Below are 20,338 nucleotides of genomic sequence, written 5' to 3'. Positions count from 1 at the left end.
TAATATGTCCAGCCTTTAGGAGATTTTCATAAAAGATTTAGTATATTTTACTATTCTTTTCAGACTTTGCACGCTTCATTACAGCAATGTCCATATATTTTTCCATTTTTGGGGGGAATGTTGTATTCTTTTCCCCTCTATTTCTATAATGTAGGTTACACAGCCTGTTAAGTGGAGCTGTCTGTGTTCTCGTATATAATATGGGACGTGTGTGAGGGTCCGGCACACGAAGGGTTGAACAGTACAGATCACAGCCCCTGATGGGAGCGACAGGAGGATTTCCGAGCTTTATACAATCAGAGTCAGCAGCATTTTTAAAACCTTTATCCTTCAATCCTCCAGAGGGAAAGAAAGTGACAACTGCCGGAGGACGTCCCCGATATGGATCAGCCGCTGTCACTGCTGCACCTGTGGCCATTACATGGCGGAGAGAGTCAGCGGTGCTCGCATCATTCATATTACATAACACGGACCCCGGACAGACAGAACTCTGCCCCCCGGGGAAGAGACAAAGGGTCCGTCCAATGAGGTTTATTTAAAGGACCTCAAATACACAGCGAAGACCATGCATCCTGCTCCTGTGGTCACACAACCGCACAAAAGCTCCTCTGGATCCACAGATCTAGGAACCAGCGTCATTATATAGATTACTAGCTATTGAACCCGTTCTACGCCCGGGTGGCGAGCATTTATATTGGTGTCCATCCTGGTATGTGCTGCTCCATCCTGCATCCCCATCCTGTCATGTGCTCCCATCCTGCGCCCCGATCCTGTCATGTGCTCCCATCCTGCGCCCCGATCCTGTCATGTGCTGTTCCATCCTGCGCCCCCATCCTGTCATGTGCTGCTCCATCCTGCGCCCCCATCCTGTCATGTGCTGTTCCATCCTGCGCCCCCATCCTGTCATGTGCTGCTCCATCCTGCGCCCCCATCCTATCATGTGCTGCTCCATCCTGCGTCCTCATCCTGTCATGTGCTCCCATCCTGCGCGCTGAGTGCGGGCGGCTGTGCTGAGTGCGGGCGGCTGTGCTGAGTGCGGGCGGCTGTGCTGAGTGCGGGCGGCTGTGCTGAGTGCGGGCGGCTGTGCTGAGTGCGGGCGGCTGTGCTGAGTGCGGGCGGCTGTGCTGAGTGCGGGCGGCTGTGCTGAGTGCGGGCGGCTGTGCTGAGTGCGGGCGGCTGTGCTGAGTGCGGGCGGCTGTGCTGAGTGCGGGCGGCTGTGCTGAGTGCGGGCGGCTGTGCTGAGTGCGGGCGGCTGTGCTGAGTGCGGGCGGCTGTGCTGAGTGCGGGCGGCTGTGCTGAGTGCGGGCGGCTGTGCTGAGTGCGGGCGGCTGTGCTGAGTGCGGGCGGCTGTGCTGAGTGCGCGCGGCTGTGCTGAGTGCGCGCGGCTGTGCTGAGTGCGCGCGGCTGTGCTGAGTGCGCGCGGCTGTGCGTGGCGGTGGTGAGTGCGGGCGGCTGAGCGTGGCGGTGGTGAGTGCGGGCGGCTGAGCGTGGCGGTGGTGAGTGCGGGCGGCTGAGCGTGGCGGTGGTGAGTGCGGGCGGCTGAGCGTGGCGGTGGTGAGTGCGGGCGGCCGAGCGTGGCGGTGGTGAGTGCGGGCGGCTGAGCGTGGCGGTGGTGAGTGCGGGCGGCTGAGCGTGGCGCCGGTGAGTGCGGGCGGCTGAGCGTGGCGCTGGTGAGTGCGGGCGGCTGAGCGTGGCACCGGTGAGTGCGGGCGGCTGTGCGTGGCGCCGGTGAGTGCGGGCGGCTGTGCGTGGCGCCGGTGAGTGCGGGCGGCTGTGCGTGGCGCCGAGTGCTGGCGGCCTGAGCAGGCGGGGACACCGGCGCGCTGGGGGGTCAGGTGCCGGAGTCGCCGCTAGCTCAGGCCCTCGGCACTTGCTATATTTACCTGTCCCCCGTTCCACTGCTGCGCTCCGCTCCATCTTCCAGGTCCTCTGCCTGTGACTGTTCAGTCAGAGGGCGGCGCGCATTAGGCGCGTCATCGCGCCCTCTGAACCGTTCAGTTCAGAGGGCGCGATGACGCGTTAATGCGCACCGCCCTCTGACTGAACAGTCACAGGCGGAGGATGGAGCAGCGCGCATCACTGGAATGGGGACAGGTAAATATAGCATATACTCACCCTCCGCCTCCTGGCTCGTCCCTGCTTCTCCGTTGGAGATCGCGGTGTGCGTTCAGTGCTTACGCATACCTGGGAGCGTCACTCTGTGGGGTCCAGACTGCGCCGGCGCTTGTGCAGTCTATAAAGGCTTCGGACAGAGTGACGCTCCCAGCATTATATTATAGATATATGTAACCCAGGATCAGAAATGTAATGTATGTATACAGTGAGTGCAGCTCTGGAGTATAATACAGGAGGTAACTCAGGATCAGTACAGGACCAGTAATGTAATGTACACAGTGACTGCACCAGCAGAATAGTGAGTGCAGCTCTGGGGTATAGGTATAATACAGGAGGTAACTCAGGATAAGTAATGTAATGTATGTACACAGTGACTGCACCAGCAGAATAGTGAGTGCAGCTCTGGAGTATAATACAGGATGTAACTCAGGATCAGTAATGTATGGACACAGTGACTGCACCAGCAGAATAGTGAGTGCAGCTCTGAAGTATAATTTATGTACATACCGTAGTTTATGACCATTAATTCTGTATGTAACCTGTTCACGTAGATACATACTGTAAAACTTGCCTCAGGCATCACGGAAACTGCTTAAAAGGTAATGGTCAGTAGGTGTTTGTCACTATCTCATGCTGCTGTCAGATTACATAACAGAGACCCCGATTCCAGTGATGTGTCACTTAGTTTACTGGCTGCAGCACTTGTCAAAGAATCACAGTTTTCTCTGCTGCAGATATAGCAGAGCTCAGAATGCTGGGCCATGTATAAATCCGCCCACACCAGTGATTGGCAGTAGCATAGTTGGACTATGAGGCACGAGACACTTAGTCGTGTAGCAATAATCTCCTGCTGATAAAACACTGGAATCGGGGTCTGTGCCCCTATATTATGCAGTTCTCAGATTACATAACTAACTATCTGCTAACAGATTCCCTTTAAATAATGATATAATACAGTAAAATTCCTTTATCACTTTATACGCAATGGCCCAGAAATCCCAATAATCTACCCTCAGCTGCCTGATCATCTGGAAGCTTACAAGATCCAAAATAGGACCTATCAAGATTTCTCAAATTAATTACAGAAAAGTAACTTTTGTGTATGTGAGGATTACGGGGGAGCTGTTCCTCAGTCTGATAATGTGATGTAAAGGAATTTTACGATCTTTCAGTGACGCTGCGCGGAGCGATGGCGGCGGCAGCACCAATATTTCACCTCTGGTCCACATTGGATGGGAATCTCTCTAGCGTTGGCGGTACCTCGTCGTCGGAGCGGTATGAGGATGGCTGTGCAGGGGAACGAGGGAAGGACACACTGCTCTCGGAGGTGTACCTGGGGTAAAGGAGAGGATATGGAGCAAAGTAAAAATCACGGCACAATGGAAGGGAAAGCGGGAAGTGCAAGCGGGAAAGACGGGGAATCACAGCATTGATGAAACCAGGAACAAACAGTCACACACCTCATCATGAGCATATGGAGATGTTACAGAGCACAGATCCCTACAATCAGCACCGCCACCAGCACAGCTCCCATAGGAACTCTTATGGTTTAATTTGCCATTCAGGACTCTTGGAAAGCTGGGTGACCATCTGATATTGGTAATGGCAACTCTGTATTCATTCTCACCCAACTTCATCTACCCAAATAGAATTTTTAGCAACTTTACAAAAAAATATATATATTTGTAAAGTTGCTAATATCTGCTGCTGGCAATTCATCTAATTCCTGCTAAAGTAACAAGAATTTATAATATTGTGTCAAACATCTTAAATCCACTATAGGGTAAATCAGTGATAAAGGGGGCTCCAGCTACCAATAAGTCAGATAGGAGAGAACCTGGCAGAGTCCCACATTATAGGTAATTTCTACAAGTCCTGTGTAATTCTTTATCAGTCCTGTGGTGGCGCTGCAAGATACCCAAATGTTCAGTTATGTGCAGATGATCAGTAAATGCTGCGGGTCGGACACTGTGCACTTGAGCAGCGTCCAGATGTTACAGCATAGGGGATGGGATTTCAAGAAATCCTATGTCTGCTATGCGTTCACAGACGCCCGCGGAGACTGACATGCAGCGCGTCTCTCCAGACCGCAGCATGTCAATTTCTCTTGCAAAAAGAGAAATTTCACCCATACGATGTATTGGAGGCGGTGAATCCGCATGGTTCAGTGAACCCGCATGGTTTAGTGAACATGTGCCGCGTCCAAAGTGCTGCCACTTCCGGATCGTGTGCACCCGGCCTTGCGGCTGGATTCCACCACAGATCCTGCGGGATGCAGAACGACAACAACTGCATTACCTTATTTTCAGGGAACTGTCAAAAAGGGTGTCCGTTGAGGCTGGGACCCTGACTCACCCATAAAAAAAAAAAAAAAAAAGTTCTGATACCCCAATTATTGGCTGATCTGAGGTCCTAACATGAGGTCCTAATAAATTTTGTGTTCCGTATTATTTAGAGGTCAGGGGTCAAGTGTATATGGAGCACTAGTCTGGGATGTGAATTCATTTAGCGTCCAGGGAAAAATTTAATTAATTACTTTAAAAATAAACCTAATAGTTACGGGTTCATCACTGGGATTTATTTCTTTTATTTCTTCCCAATGCTGAAGAGATCCCATAATACGACGTGCACAGTCCACGCTGAGTAGTGCGGACTCCTCCGACGTCGTCTTGTATAAGCAGCACATCAAGAACTTTTTGCATTGCTTTCTTCTTACCGGGTATGTTGGGAGTCTTCGCTCGCTCCCTCGATTTCCAGGGGCAGAGTCAGGACATAGATATCGAGCATGATGCTCAGATCCACCAGCGAGATGCTCTGCAGGTTCTCACTGTTCTCAAGGCAGCTGATAACTTCACCTAGAAAAGACAAAAACATGAGATTCTATAGTTTTCTCCTCCAGAAGGAGCACGAGATTAATCCTAACAGCAGAATGCAGCGGATATGGTCACCTCATTGCTTCCTTAAAGGGGAAGTCCATTTAGACAAGTCAATAACCAGCCGAGTGTCGGTAAGAATGCGAGTTCCCAATTATGGTCCCAAGTGAACATACCAGCGATCCGGAGATGATCATCTTGCTTGATCATTGAGAGATCAGGTCATTTGTGTTGACACAAACCCATAGTTCTCGGCAGCACATCACCCAGTGTACACAGGACATGTGCTGCCGATTATATCACTGTCCCCAGCTTACCATCATGTTAACAATCAGTCTGCCCCTATCAGTACTCGTCGGCCCGTGTACACAGTCCTCTATGGGGTAAATCCAACTGTAACAAACCCTCAGCTGTGAAATGCGTTAAATCAGTATGGGTGGAGGGGGGGGGGTTCACAGCTTTTGGATGCAATCGATTTCCCACTTAATTAACGGCAAGCAGAGATCTTAATAATGGGGGGGGTGGGATAATTGCAGCAGGTCGCACTGGTCTCTCCATGATTTGCTGACTTACCGAGGCAGGTGGGCAGTGCGAGGACTGGCATGGAGCCGTGCTGGTTCTTGTGTGTGACCGAACAGATGAGGTGCACAAACAGAGGGGGCATCTCCAGCTCCGACATCTCCTGACCGTTCAGCGAGTCTGCACCCAGGACACTGAAGGAATCATCGTCCTGATTTACAGTCTCGGACCCAGACATAGATTCTGCGTTATCTGAATGCTCCCGATATTCAACCTCCAGATCAGGGTCACTCTCGGTAGTGATGCCCCCCACAGACATATTACCTGTGAATGGATGAGGAAATTACAGCGCACCGGGAAGACGAGGTTCCTACAAGTGTCAGGGGTCCGGCCCGTCACCGTCCTCACCTTCCTCTGTGGCCTGTTCTGCCTCCGACACTTCCATATCATCGCTGGGCTTTGTTTCTCCTGTTTCCTGAGTGCTGTCCTCCTATTATAAAGGGGGAGGAGAGAAATTAGGATCCAAAAATAAAAAAAAAAATCAAGAAAATGGCTAAAGGGGCAACAGTGATTGGACGTACCGGAAATTTGGATTAGGAATTGTGATTAACCCAATTAAAGTCATATACGGCTGAGGTGAGAATATCAGTCCCAGTAATCATTGTTACCACTAACCCACCAAAAAAAGCACAGAGGCTCCGCCCCACCAAAGCACAGAGGCTCCGCCCCACCAAAGCACAGAGGCTCCGCCCCACCAAAGCACAGAGGCTCCGCCCCACCAAAGCACAGAGGCTCCGCCCCACCAAAGCACAGAGGCTCCGCCCCACCAAAGCACAGAGGCTCCGCCCCACCAAAGCACAGAGGCTCCGCCCCACCAAAGCACAGAGGCTCCGCCCCACCAAAGCACAGAGGCTCCGCCCCACCAAAGCACAGAGGCTCCGCCCCACCAAAGCACAGAGGCTCCGCCCCACCAAAGCACAGAGGCTCCGCCCCACCAAAGCACAGAGGCTCCGCCCCACCAAAGCACAGAGGCTCCGCCCCACCAAAGCACAGAGGCTCCGCCCCACCAAAGCACAGAGGCTCCGCCCCACCAAAGCACAGAGGCTCCGCCCCACCAAAGCACAGAGGCTCCGCCCCACCAAAGCACAGAGGCTCCGCCCCACCAAAGCACAGAGGCTCCGCCCCACCAAAGCACAGAGGCTCCGCCCCACCAAAGCACAGAGGCTCCGCCCCACCAAAGCACAGAGGCTCCGCCCCACCAAAGCACAGAGGCTCCGCCCCACCAAAGCACAGAGGCTCCGCCCCACCAAAGCACAGAGGCTCCGCCCCACCAAAGCACAGAGGCTCCGCCCCACCAAAGCACAGAGGCTCCGCCCAACACCCCAGCACAGAGGCTCCGCCCAACACCCCAGCACAGAGGCTCCGCCCAACACCCCAGCACAGAGGCTCCGCCCAACACCCCAGAGAGGCCAAAACTTAAATGTAATGATTAGGCGGTGCATGGGAATATCAGTCCCAGTAATCATTGTTACCACTAACCCACCAAAAAAAGCACAGAGGCTCCGCCCCACCAAAGCACAGAGGCTCCGCCCCACCAAAGCACAGAGGCTCCGCCCCACCAAAGCACAGAGGCTCCGCCCCACCAAAGCACAGAGGCTCCGCCCCACCAAAGCACAGAGGCTCCGCCCCACCAAAGCACAGAGGCTCCGCCCCACCAAAGCACAGAGGCTCCGCCCCACCAAAGCACAGAGGCTCCGCCCCACCAAAGCACAGAGGCTCCGCCCAACACCCCAGAGAGGCCAAAACTTAAATGTAATGATTAGGCGGTGCATGGGAATATCAGTCCCAGTAATCATTGTTACCACTAACCCACCAAAAAAAGCACAGAGGCTCCGCCCCACTAAAGCACAGAGGCTCCGCCCCACCAAAGCACAGAGGCTCCGCCCCACCAAAGCACAGAGGCTCCGCCCCACCAAAGCACAGAGGCTCCGCCCCACCAAAGCACAGAGGCTCCGCCCCACCAAAGCACAGAGGCTCCGCCCCACCAAAGCACAGAGGCTCCGCCCAACACCCCAGAGAGGCCAAAACTTAAATGTAATGATTAGGCGGTGCATGACAATAATTTAGTGCATGTATAAGACACTTACCTCTCTTCTCTGAGAAGACGGGTAATAGAAGAAGTAATGGGGGTTTGATGGCACAGTCTTAAAATGAAGACTTCCAATGGCAAGAAATTTATCCTAAAGCCAACGGATAAAAGATCATTAGATATCTGTCTGCCGACAACTCGTTGGGGAAACTACAACATGGATTTGAGCAACAGTTGTAGGATCAGAGCCGTCGGCTACATGCTCTTAGCTCTACTATTTTTCATCTAAGGTGAACAGACGTGAACATGATACTGGGGCGACACATCGCACGCCGAAAACTGGTGTTTAAGACAATTCCTAGAGTTGCAATGGCTTTTCGCTGTATCATTAGAAACTAGTTGCAATATATGTAAATACTGCAAATACTGCAGCCTCTGGGTCTAACAGAGCGGCCACACTGCATGGCAGCCAGGTGCGGACCCCTACATGGGACCCCAGCCCAAGGCCAGACAGACTAATAAGTAGCTTTAAGGTAAGATGGTACCTGTATGACTCGGTGAAGGTCCGGAGACACCTCACAAGCCTGTCCTGTTTCCAGGTGTGACAGCGGAAACACTGAGCACAGTTGGCTGCTCGGCTCAGGGATCGGCACCTCAACATCTTCTTGTTCCACAAACTCTTCTGCATCCACACTAAGGCAAAGTATAAAAAAAGAATTACAAGTACTCCCTGTAAAATATGTTCTTAGTCAAGTTCAAAATCTTTTGCAATCACGAAATCACAAAAATCGTTGTTTCTGCCCAGGTTTAAATGGATATATGCATGAATACAGTAGGTTCCCATAATGGTGGCTGCATAAATATGCACAGTGAGCTCCCCCAAGTGGTGGCTGTATAAATCTGTATCCAGTGAGCTCCCTCTAGTGGTGGCTGTATAAATCTGTACATAGCTCTGTCTAGTGGTGGCTGCATAAATCTGTACATAGCTCTGTCTAGTGGTGGCTGCATAAATCTGTATGTAGTGAGCTCCCTATAATAGTGAATATATTAGTCCGTATGCAGTTAACTCCCCACCAGTGGTGGATATATAAATCTGTATATAGTAAGCTCCCTCTAGTAGTGGTAGTATAAATCTGTATGCAACAAGCCCCCCCTAGTAGTGACTGTATAAATCTGTATGCAGTGAGCTCCCTCCGATGGTGGCTGTATAAATATGTATATAGTGAGCTCCCCCTAGTGGTGGCTGTATAAATTTGAATGCAGTGAGCTAAGCAGCCACAATAACACCATGCAATTCTATTGGTTAGGGAAGATAAGTTGGAGACTTGGAACTCCGTATTAGATAAGCAGAGTTACAGCGGCTTTAAAATTATATATTATGAAATAATTAATAATTTAGAACTATGGAACTGCAGGAATAAGGTGAGCACTGGCTGTGGTCATCTCCCACAGACTCATAGACAATAATAGGAGAGAAGGGGCGCATGTTCAATTGTTCTCATTCTTGGGATTGCTGAGGGTCCCTGCAGACGAAGCCCCTGTGATCAGTATTATATGAGAACATATCTCGGGTAAACCTCTTGGAGGCAGTAGCATGGACCATCCACCATCCACTGGAGAAAATTGTGACACTTGGTAAGACTAGGTTTTCAAGCCTGCAATTCAGCAGAAGACCCTGTCAAAGCTAGAACTTCTGCAGCAAAGGAAATGGGGTACAGGATTGTTCTCCAGGTGTATACGGAAGGTGTAGGACTAGCCAGTAATATTTACCACGCACTGTCTCAGGGTAAAGGGTCTCAGGGTAAAGGGTCTTTCAGTTTACCACGGGCACTGGTTAAGCTCATGATACATGGAATGAGCCTATAATCCCGGCTGCATACAAACTGCATGACAAGCTCAGGACTACCAGTCAGCGAGCACGAGGCCGCCGTACTCCGTGAACTTGTAGAGGAGAAGTTCTTTACCTGGGCTCGGAGGGCAGCACGGCGCAGTCCCGTACACTCGGCTCATCCTCCTGCTCCAGGCTGCCTATGCAGAAGCTGGCTTTACGCAGCTGCCTGTTCAGGGAGGACCCGGTGTCAGTCTGCTCTTCTCGGAAGCTGCGCAGATGTCCGCACAGGGTCATTAGAAAGTTGGTGATATCGATCTCCTGCAGCTGCTCCTCACAATAATCCATGGCCGACAGCAGATCGTGTTGGGACACCCAGAGGGACTGCTGCAGAGCCTTGAACAATCCTAGAAGAGCGCAGGAGACGGAGCAAAACACAAGTGAAGGCAGAGGCTTGTAGGACCCCTCCCTGCCCATGCAGCGCCCATGCAGAGCCCATGCAGTGCCCACGCAGCGCCCGGCTCTCACCTTTCACGTAGCACTGGTGGTAGTGCTCCTGCAGCAGGTTGCAGTAGTTCACAAGTTCCTTTTGCCTGTGGTGGATGAATGGGTTTGTCGATGGCCGCTCCTGGGACTGAGCCCTGGGAAGAAAACAGACTTTATAATGCAGGACAATTCAAATGCAGAAACGGCGTCTTGAAGACGGGACAGTAGAAATGTCTATAGTTCAGGATCCGCAGCACCAGAAACCCAGCGGCATCGCAGTCACATTGGTCCAGGACATTCATTGTGTTGGGGGATTCAGGAGGGGCGAAACATGGCGGAGATGACAGTACACCCACACTTTATCTATAGTCCGCGCAGCGTTTAGCGATCTCCCAGGAAAGGACGATTCCTTTAAGCAGATGGCTTACACATCACAATGCACACAGCAATGGCACCGCATAATATCACATCCATACAGAGAAGTGCAGTTTATGATTGGCTTAGTATATAGAGCGCCGACACCTCCTCCCCCAAAGATCAGGACAGTGATAGAGGCGCCACACATCACACCATGTCCGCTGAACCAAGGCCGACTATATTAATTTTACCGTGGAGGTCCAGGGGCAGCGAAGCAAAACGAGTAGCGATCGCACTAAGGAATGGTCCACATCCAGTCCGAGAAAGACCTCAGAGGCCGGCCAGGACCGCGCATAAACCAAGGCAGGGTCCAAGACACGATGGCTACCAGTGCAGAACATGTGTCCCTCTGCAGTCTGTAGCTCACAGAGCATTGTGCACACTGCATGAACTGCAGCAAACCCTCAGATGTGAGAAGTATCAGGCCTAGAGAGGCGTTAAAGGGATTGTCCAGCACTTTTACACTTATGAACTATCCGCAGGACAGGTCATAAAATATCATATTGGTGGGTGACTGCGATATTCAGCATCACGGCCGAGCTGCTGTTCCCGGTACCAACGGATGTTATCAGGTGTACAGAACTCCTCCGTCAAGTGTATAGTACCCGGGTACTATGCATTCAGATATGAAGTTACCGGCTGCAGGCTACTATGCAGTTGATGGCGATGTGCAGATCCACAACTGATCACATCGGCGGTGGCCCCGGGTGTCGTAGCCCCTACTGACCATTTTATTACGGTGCTCCAAGCAGAACTGGTTTATTAGCGATCTGCACAAGAAGACGAAGTCCCAACTTCTGGGCCGATATGAACACAACAGACGTCGTACATGGAGAACATTCCCGCACATGCAGCGCAAGCACTGTTAGGCCCCACCGTCCCTCCACACACCCCAGACTCCACACCCAGCAACCCAAGACCCTCTCCTGCTCAGGCAAAGCATGGCTGGCAACCGATACTACCTGGTGTTCAATTCTTGAAAGATTCCCCACGAGACAGACTCCTGTTTAAACTCACTGAAGGAGAGAGCAGGGGGTTAGCAGCCGCCTGGCTACACAACAGCGGCCACCGCCGCAGTGTAAGGAATAAATGCACAATCCGCACTGTATCACAGCATTGGGAAGAGAATCCAGCAAAATGGATGTGCCGGACCTTGGTCGTTGCGGCAAGACCCACAGGGGCGTACTAATAAGGAGAGGCGCCTAGGATGCACACAGGTAGCGGGAAGTTTCCAGTGGTCTGATCCGGCTGAGTACAGACATGGCCGCTGGACCAGGGTCCTGCAAATCAAATTGCTCGAATCCGACTGCTTACTGAAAATCACAAAATAAGTCATCCCATTTCCCCATTTCTTTTTTTTACTATCTAGGACACATGCTAAAAAGTCTCTCGTGAGGACTCCAGGGTAATGCCTGTTACTGCAGCCCAGATCCACTAAAGCAAATGGTGCTGAGCTGCAATAGCGCAATGCTACCTGTGCACAAGGGTGGCGCTGTTTTTGAAAGAAAGTCTTGTTTTCGAATTCTCTGAAGCACCAGAGCACATGATAGCTGCTGGAACACAACTTCTAAAGAAAAAACAAAAATGTAGAGCTTTCCTACTGAAGTAAAATGGGAAAAACTGCTGCAAAAAAAAAAAAAAAAATTAAAGCATGTCCTGCTACACTGAGTATGTGGGAACCCCAGCACACTACAAAAGGAACCATATGATCGTTCTCAGTGAGAGGTGTAGGTCAGCGCTAGATCAATAAAAATGGTTATATGAAATCCACATAGGAGGAGATGAGCAATTACTACTAAACTAACAATAAGCATAAAATGTGATTTATTTTTTACATTTGTTTCTGGCCGCTCTATGCACACATGGATGGGATAAGTCATAACTCACCTGAAGAACACGTCCCCAGACATCCTCGGCTGCCGGGAGCTGACTAACTGCTCTCGCAGCATCTCCAATGGACAGTTATACACATAGACAGGGCAGCGGAGACGCCGGCTGGAGATCACGTCCTGCAGGGAGGACTGGCGGCTGATGGAGATGTGCAGTTCCCTCTTGTGATCTGTCTCGTGTCCGCTACCTGAAGCACAAAGTAAGAATTACTGCTACTTACTGAGCGCTGCATTATTGCAATTACTCCTCATCAGTCTCAGAGGACGCACACGAGACCAAACCCTTCAAGGGGATTTTTCTTTTTCAGTAAAAGCTTAATCATTGTATAAGAATATTATATAGTCTATCCCTGGAGAGAAATGGCCAATAACAGAAGAAGTGATAGATTGTCACTTTCTCTTACACTATAAACAAACAGCAAATACAATAGGCAAGAATTAAAAGAAGAATTTTAAAATTAAAACATCCAGATTATGTAAAGAATGAATCTACACTAAAATTTACATTCTGTATTATACTCCAGAGCTGCACTCACTATTCTGCTGGTGCAGTCACTGTATACATTACTGATCCTGAGTTACATCCTGTATTATACTCCAGAGCTGCACTCACTATTCTGCTGGTGCAGTCACTGTGTACATACATTACATTACTGATCCTGAGTTACATCCTGTATTATACTCCAGAGCTGCACTCACTATTCTGCTGGTGCAGTCACTGTGTACCTACATTACATTACTGATCCTGAGTTACATCCTGTATTATACTCCAGAGCTGCACTCACTATTCTGCTGGTGCAGTCACTGTGTACATACATTACTGATCCTGAGTTACATCCTGTACTATACCCCAGAGCTGCACTCACTATTCTGCTGGTGCAGTCACTGTGTACATACATTAATACCCAGCCATGGTGGACAATTAAATAGGTGACCCATGTCCACGCAAATATTTGCTCCCTGTGATATAAATTCGCACCCTGCACCTCTTACCCCCTGCAGGAGTGATGCTCAGTGTAGGGATACCAGGATTGAACAGGAGACTTTCTTGGTAAGAGTTTCCCTCTGAGGACATGGCGGAGTCTGAGGGGGTCATCAACTTCTGGACGTCTGTTGTGAAAATGAATCATTATCATTGACAAATCAAAACCTCGAAATAAGCAAATTTGTTTCCGGCTGCTGTATGATAACAAGGAGCCCGCGGCTTTCTGTACCTGTATAACCTGCTGGCAGGAAGGTGAGGAGCAGGTGCTGTGCATTCACCAATCGCGCGTAGCAGCACCACCGCGGCGGCTCCCGGGAGTGGGACGATGCTGCATTTTCCTCAATCTCCTCTATGGCGCTTGGACCCTGCAAATAGAAGCATCTATGTAGGAACGGCTACAGTGATAATGCATTACACTCCAGTCATCTCCAGAGCTGCGCTCAGAATTCTGCGTAATCACTATAGATGTGGGAGGACTTATGATGGAAATCCAAATCCATACAGGAATACGTACCTGCACATTGTGACATTTTGTATAAACTTATAGAGAAACTGTCGGCATTTGGTCTCCGTTCAGATAAATCTCTACATAATCTGATATTTCTGATAAAAGCATGCAAATCGCTCCATGCAAATACCAGACCACGTAATACTATCCACGGCCGCATGACACGTGGGGGTAAAACAAGGTGACGACGTTTGCTTATTTGACAATATATCTGCATAGTTAATAAAATACGGGAAAGGGGCAGAGTGTGCAATCACTGAGAAATATTACAGATCGATAAGTCAGCCGAGTGATCACAGAACAGCCAGGGGTGCGGTAAAAGCAGGTCCTCAACGTGGGTGCGGGCTGCAGAGAAAGGAGGCTATTCCAATAATAACATGGTATAGGGGATTACTACATAAGCAATGCCCCATATTCCCGCAAGAATAAGAGAAATAATCCAAAACAGACTTCATATATGTACGCAATCAATAGCGCTATCATTCTAATAGATCAAGTTTATAATGTACCTAATATTGGGCAGAAGACAACGCAAAGAATAGACATGAGAGCCTATAAAAAGCTTGCACAAAGAACCCAGGGGTAGCAAAAAGGAGATTTTTGTGTACTCACCGTAAAATCTTTTTCTCCAAGCCAATCACTGGGGGACACAGGACCATGGGTGTTATGCTGCTGCCACTAGGACACCAAGTAAACACAGAAATAGCTCCTCCCCTGCAGTATACACCCTCCTGCTGGCTCTCAGTGAACCAGTTCGGTAACAAAGCAGTAGGAGCTTAATATTTAACAAGGATGAACTATGTCAAAACCAAGTTAACTCAAAACAAAACCAAAGCCAATAGGCTAACAGGGTGGGTGCTGTGTCCCCCTATGATTGGCTCGGAGAAAAAGATTTTACGGTGAGTACACAAAAATCTCCTTTTCTCCTACGCCTCATTGGGGGACACAGGACCATGGGACGTCCTAAAGCAGTCCCTGGGTGAGAAACAATTAACTGCAATTGCTGCTTGTACACACAAGTTACAGATGCGGCACGGCCGCCTGCAAAATTCGTCTGCCGACGGTCGCATCTGCCGAGGCCTGAGAGTGAATATGGTAACGTTTTGTAAAGGTATGCAGGCTGGACCAAGTCGCAGCCTTACAAACTTGTGCTGCCGAAGCTTGGTGCCGGATGGCCCAAGACGCGCCCACTGACCGAGTGGAGTGAGCCTTAATCCCTACTGGGACAGGAAGACCTCTGACTCGGTAGGACTCTTGAATAGCCAAACAGATCCATTTGGCTATTGTCGCCTTGGAAGCGGGAAATCCTTTCCTCGGTTCTTCCGGGAGCACGAATAGGGCATCTGACCTGCGGAAAGACGCTGTCCGCGAGATGTATCTCCAAAGAGCTCTCACTAAATCCAGTGTGTGAAGGGCCTTCTCGATGCGATGGACTGGTGCCGGACAGAGTGACGGTAAGACAATCTTCTCATTGAGATGAAAAGAGGATACAACTTTCGGTAGAAAAGATGGGGATGTCCTCAAAACCACCCTATCCCGATGAAAATTCAGGAACGGAACTTGAGAGGACAGCGCCGCCAGCTCGGAGACTCGTCTGATAGAGGTGACCACAACTAGAAAAGCAACTTTCCATGAAAGACAGGGAAACCTCCTGTAGAGGTTCGAAAGGAGCCTGTTGCAAAACTCCGAGGACCAGATTAAGATCCCATGATTCCAACAGCATCCTATAGGGGGGCGCCCGATGGGAGACTCCCTGAATAAACGTCTTGACCTGTAATCTGTTGGCTATCCTGCGTTGGAAGAGAACAGATGGCTGAGATCTGCCCCTTGAGAGAACTAAGGGCGAGACCCAAGTCCAAACCCGTTTGTAAGACCTGGAGAATGGAATGGATGGAAAAATGTAGAGGAGAACGTCCTCGGTCGCTACACCATGAAAAGGAAGTCTTCCAAGTGCGATGATAGATACGCATAGAAATAGGCTTTCTAGCGCTGATCATGGTAGCTATGGCTTCTGGAGAGAAACCTGCCTGGGTTAGGACCCAGGACTCAACGGCCATGCCGTCAAACACAGGGCCTCTGAGTTCTGTTGGCAAAAGGGGCCTTGAGATAGTAGATCTACGCGATTCGGTAATCGCCAGGGAACGTCAGCAACTAGTTGAACTAGTTCCGCGTACCACGCCTGGCGCGGCCAATCTGGCGCAATCAGGATTACTGGTACCCTCTCCGCTCTGATTTTCTTGATGACTCTCGGCAGGAGAGGAAGCGGGGGAAATATGTACGGAAGCCGAAAATGATGCACGGGAGTACAAGAGCGTCTGCCCTGATGGCTGCCTGATCGCGGGACCAAGCCATGAAGTCTGGAACCTTGGAGTTCAGCCGTGAGTCCATCAGATCCACGTCCAGGGTTCCCCAACGACAGCAGATCTAGTGGAAGATCTCTGGATGGAGAGACCACTCCCCGGAGTCGAGGCATTGCCGACAGAGGAAGTCTGCCTCCCAATTGTCCACTCCCAGGATGTGAACCGCAGAGATCATTGAGCGGTTTTCATCGGCCCATCAGAGGATGTGGCCTACCTCTGTCATGGCCGCCCTGCTGCGGGTTCCCCCTTGGCGGTTGATGTATGCCACTGCAGTGGCGTTGTCGGACTGAATCCTGATCGGGCGACCTGCTAGGAAGGATGGAACAGGAGAAGTGCCAACCTGATGGCCCGGATTTCCAAGAGGTTGATTGGAAGGCGTGATTCCTGGGGGGGACCAGCGGCCCTGAGCAGTGTGATGAAGGAACACCGCACCCCAGCCTAGAAGACTGGCGTCTGTCGTTACAACCAGCCAGTGTACTGGAACAAAAGACTTCCCTTGATTCAGGGAGGATTTCAATGTCCACCACCTGAGAGACTGTCTGACTCGCTGGGGAAGGAGGAACCAACAGTCTAGGGAGAATGGGTTCCTGTCCCGAACAGCCAGGTGGGCATGCTGTAGAGGATGGAGGTGTAGTTGGCCAAATGGAACCGCCTCCATAGCTGCTACCATCCTGCCGAGTACTGTCATACTGAAGCGCAGAGAGTGAGAGCGAGGCTGAGAGAGCTTCTGAGCTTCTCGCTGTAAGACAGATCTTTTCCGGGGGAAGAAGAACCAACCCCCGGGACGAGTCAAGTATCATTCCTAGAAAGGAAATTCGCTGAGCCGGCACTGGGGAAGATTTTTTGAAGTTTATCTTCCAACCCAGGCGAGAAAGGGTACCTATTGTGATGGCCACGGCTTCCTTGCAGGAGCGGAAAGAGGGGCATTTGATGAGGATATCGTCTAAATACGGGAGCGCCACCACTCCTCGGGTGTGGAGTATGGCCACAGCAGCTGCCATGACCTTGGTGAATACCCTGGGAGCGGTGGCGAGGACGAAGGGCAGAGCAACAAATTGGAAGTGATCTTCCTGAACTGTGAAGCGAAGAAACCTTTGGTGAGAAGGTAAAATAGGAATGTGGAGGTATGCGTCCTGGATGTCTATAGACGCCAGGAACTCGCCTTTTTCCATGGAGGCGATGACAGAACGAAGAGATTCCATCCGGAACAGTCACACCCTGACGAACTTGTTCAGCAGTTTTAGGTCCAATTATGGGCCGTACTGTACCGTCCTTCTTTGGAACAATGAAGAGGTTTGAATAAAAACTTTGAAACCTTTCACTTTGAGGGACCGGAATAATAACTCTGTCTTTTCTCAGAGAGCTTATAGCTTTGAAGAACTCTGATGCTTTTGCCCTGGGAGGAGAAGACAGAAAAAAACGGTTTGGGGGATGAGATGAGATCTATCTTGTATCTGGAGGACACTAGATCGCGGACCCACTCGTCGTGAACGACCGAGCGCCACGCGGCACTGAAGGAAAGCAGGAGGCCGCCTACTTTGAGGGTGTCCCCCGGATACCGCAGGTAGTCATTGTGTGGAAGGTCTGCCCGTTCTGGCGCCTCTGGATCCCAGTTGCCTTGACCTGCCTCTCCATGAAGGGGAAGGCTTAAAAGAGGCCTGTGAACCTCTGTCTCCGCGTTGTGCCCGGCCGAAACCGGGAGATGTGGAAGTAGAGGACCAGTTTGAGTTGTAACGAAAAAATAAATAAATAAAATCGGGACCGAGCCTGTGGTTGCAGGTTCCGAAAAGGCTGAGAGGGTCTCTATTGTGGAAGAAATAGGGATTTTTGTGTACTCACCGTAAAATCCTTTTCTCCGAGCCAATCATTGGGGGACACAGACCATGGGTGTATGCTGCTGCCACTAGGAGGCTGACACTAAGTGATACAAAGAAAGTTAGCTCCTCCTCTGCAGTATACACCCTCCTGCTGGCTCTCAGCTAACCAGTTTGGTGCAAAAGCAGTAGGAGATCAATAACAACATATGAGCGTATAGCATGTCATATTATATATGAGAGTATAGCAGGTCAGAATATAAAAACAAGCACAAGCTAATAGGGTGGGAGCTGTGTCCCTCAATAATTGGCTCGGAGAAAAGGATTTTACGGTGAGTACACAAAAATCCCTATTTCTCCTTCGCCTCATTGGGGGACACAGACCGTGGGACGTCCCAAAGCAGTCCCTGGGTGGGGACAACATCAGATCAGGCCCTGTGTAACCGCTACTTACAAGTGCCTGCAGAGTCCGCCTGCCCAGACTCACATCTGTGGAAGTGTGGGAATTATAGTGCTTCAGGAATGCATGCGGACTGGACGAATCCGCAAGCTTGCAGGCGTGCCTTGCCGACGCCTGGTGCCTAGAAGCCTCGATAGACAGGGAGATAGGCTGACCTCTAGCACGGAAGGACTCCTGGATGGTGAAACAAATTCACCATGTTATCATGGCCGATGAAACGGCTAAACCCTTCCTGGAAATGTCAGGAAGCCTTCCTCTACCATCAGGAAGCCCAAATAAAGCGTCCAACCGTCGGAAGGACGCCGACCTCGAGACGTACCTACTCAGAGCACTCACTTCGTCCAGAATATGGGGAACTCATTCCATTTTGTGGACTGGTGCCGAAAGAGATGAGGGAAGAACTATGCCCTCATAACAGTGGTAATACATTACCACCTTGGTAACAAGGAATGGGGATGGCCTGATGACAACCTTGCCTTGAAGGCAATAAGGGAAAAAAGTCTGAAAGAGCAGAGCAGCTAGCTCCAAAGACTCGTCAGAGTGAGGATATCGCAGAGAAAAAAAAGGGGTGACTTTCCCTGATAGTAAAGTCTGCACGAATGAAAAAGGAGTTTACTGTAAGGCTCCTAGGACCATTAAGGTCTCAATGATCTAACGGTATGCGATAGGGAAGAACTACATGTGAAAACTTCCTGTGAGAAAGTCCCTACTTGCAGTTTTGCTGCGATAAGGCGGGAAGATACTAGCACCGCAAACAAAAACTAATGTGGTCAGTGCGGATCTCGAAGGATCACTGGGGCCCCTTTCTGCTTCCGAAAGGCTTTCGGAAGTAGTGGAACGGGAGGAATGGAAACTGGTACCACGGCAGAACCAGAGCATGGAGTGCGATGGCTCTTGGATCTTGAGACTGAACCACGAACACGAGTACATTGTGATTCAGTCTGGACGTCATCCGACCTACAACTGGAGAGCTCCAGTGAAGGCAGATCTGATGGAAGACCTCGGGGAGAAGTTCCCACTGACTTGAGGTGAAACCCAGACGGCTGAATGTTTGCCGTCCAGAGTTCTACTCCTGGGATATATACTGCCGAGATCACCGAATGATAGATCTCGGCCCATCAGAGAAAGTGAGGTACCTCGGTCATGGCGCCTGACCGTGGGAACCTGTTAGATGATTGACGTATGGCACCGCCGTGGCATTATCCGATTGAATTCGGATAGGGTGACCCGCCAGAGGGCAGTGGACCTGCTGTAGGACTACTGTTTGGATCTCCAGAGCAATGATAGGGAGAAGAAGACTGGCATTGGTAGTTACTAATAACCATTGAACCGGGAGAAAGGCTCTGGATGAAGAAGGGGCTCAGAGACTATCGTCTGAAAGTCTGTTTGACTTGCTGAAAACGAGCGGAGAGAAGGAAACCGCTTCCATTGTCGTCACCATATTTCCTCAGAACTCTCCTAGCAAATCGAATGAAATGAGGGGGAGAGTAAACAAGTCCTCAGAACTCTCCTTGCGCGAGCTCCCTGTTGAAGGGCCATGACCTCGTCTCGAGGGAGAATTACCATCCTTCTAGAAGTGTGCACGATCATCCTCAAAAAGGATAACTGCTGGGCTGGAAATGAGGAGGTCTAAGTGTAGCTGCCAGCCCAGGTGAGAGGGTATCGCAAGTGATATAGATGACTCAGCGTAGTCCTGGAAGGGCGGCTAGACAGTTGACCAAACAGGGCAGGACGAGTACGCCTCTAGGGTGGAAGAGAAAACATGACATCAGCCATGACCCGTGCGAACACTCGGGGTGCGGAAGCAAGGCAGAAGGACAAGGTTGTTACTTGAAAATGCTGTCCACGAATGGAAAGGCGAAGGAATTTTTGAAGAGGGTAAGCATCCCGAATGTCGATGGATGCCAGAAACTGCACCTTGTTCTGTTGAAGTAATGACTGAGGGGAGGAACTCCATCCGAAGAAGGAGAACCATGTCAAAGGTTGTTAGAAGTT

At 50.4% G+C, this 20,338-nt stretch overlaps 1 protein-coding gene across 4 annotated transcripts in view; it reads right to left on the bottom strand.

The window, feature by feature from the left end:
• The window catches only part of SZT2 (SZT2 subunit of KICSTOR complex), a 116,424-nt gene that overhangs the window by 37,103 nt on the left and 58,983 nt on the right, over positions 1-20,338 (bottom strand). For 2 of the 4 annotated variants that reach the window (XM_077277501.1, XM_077277504.1), the window contains exons 24-35: positions 13,431-13,566; positions 13,210-13,326; positions 12,215-12,404; positions 11,290-11,343; positions 9,953-10,065; positions 9,561-9,831; positions 8,142-8,289; positions 7,655-7,747; positions 5,916-5,997; positions 5,562-5,831; positions 4,832-4,970; positions 3,332-3,448 (exon numbers count right to left, since the gene is read on the bottom strand). In XM_077277501.1, the coding sequence (XP_077133616.1) occupies positions 3,332-3,448; positions 4,832-4,970; positions 5,562-5,831; positions 5,916-5,997; positions 7,655-7,747; positions 8,142-8,289; positions 9,561-9,831; positions 9,953-10,065; positions 11,290-11,343; positions 12,215-12,404; positions 13,210-13,326; positions 13,431-13,566 (1,730 nt within the window). The remainder of the gene's footprint in view (positions 1-3,331; positions 3,449-4,831; positions 4,971-5,561; positions 5,832-5,915; positions 5,998-7,654; positions 7,748-8,141; positions 8,290-9,560; positions 9,832-9,952; positions 10,066-11,289; positions 11,344-12,214; positions 12,405-13,209; positions 13,327-13,430; positions 13,567-20,338) is intronic. The other 2 variants (XM_077277502.1, XM_077277505.1) reach the window with 1 other exon arrangement.

The sequence above is a fragment of the Ranitomeya variabilis genome, chromosome 8 (assembly GCF_051348905.1).
Source record: "Ranitomeya variabilis isolate aRanVar5 chromosome 8, aRanVar5.hap1, whole genome shotgun sequence".
Lineage (NCBI taxonomy): Eukaryota > Metazoa > Chordata > Amphibia > Anura > Dendrobatidae > Ranitomeya > Ranitomeya variabilis.
The sequence above is the reverse complement of the archived record's forward strand: the minus strand, read 5'-3'. Positions and strand labels throughout refer to the sequence as shown.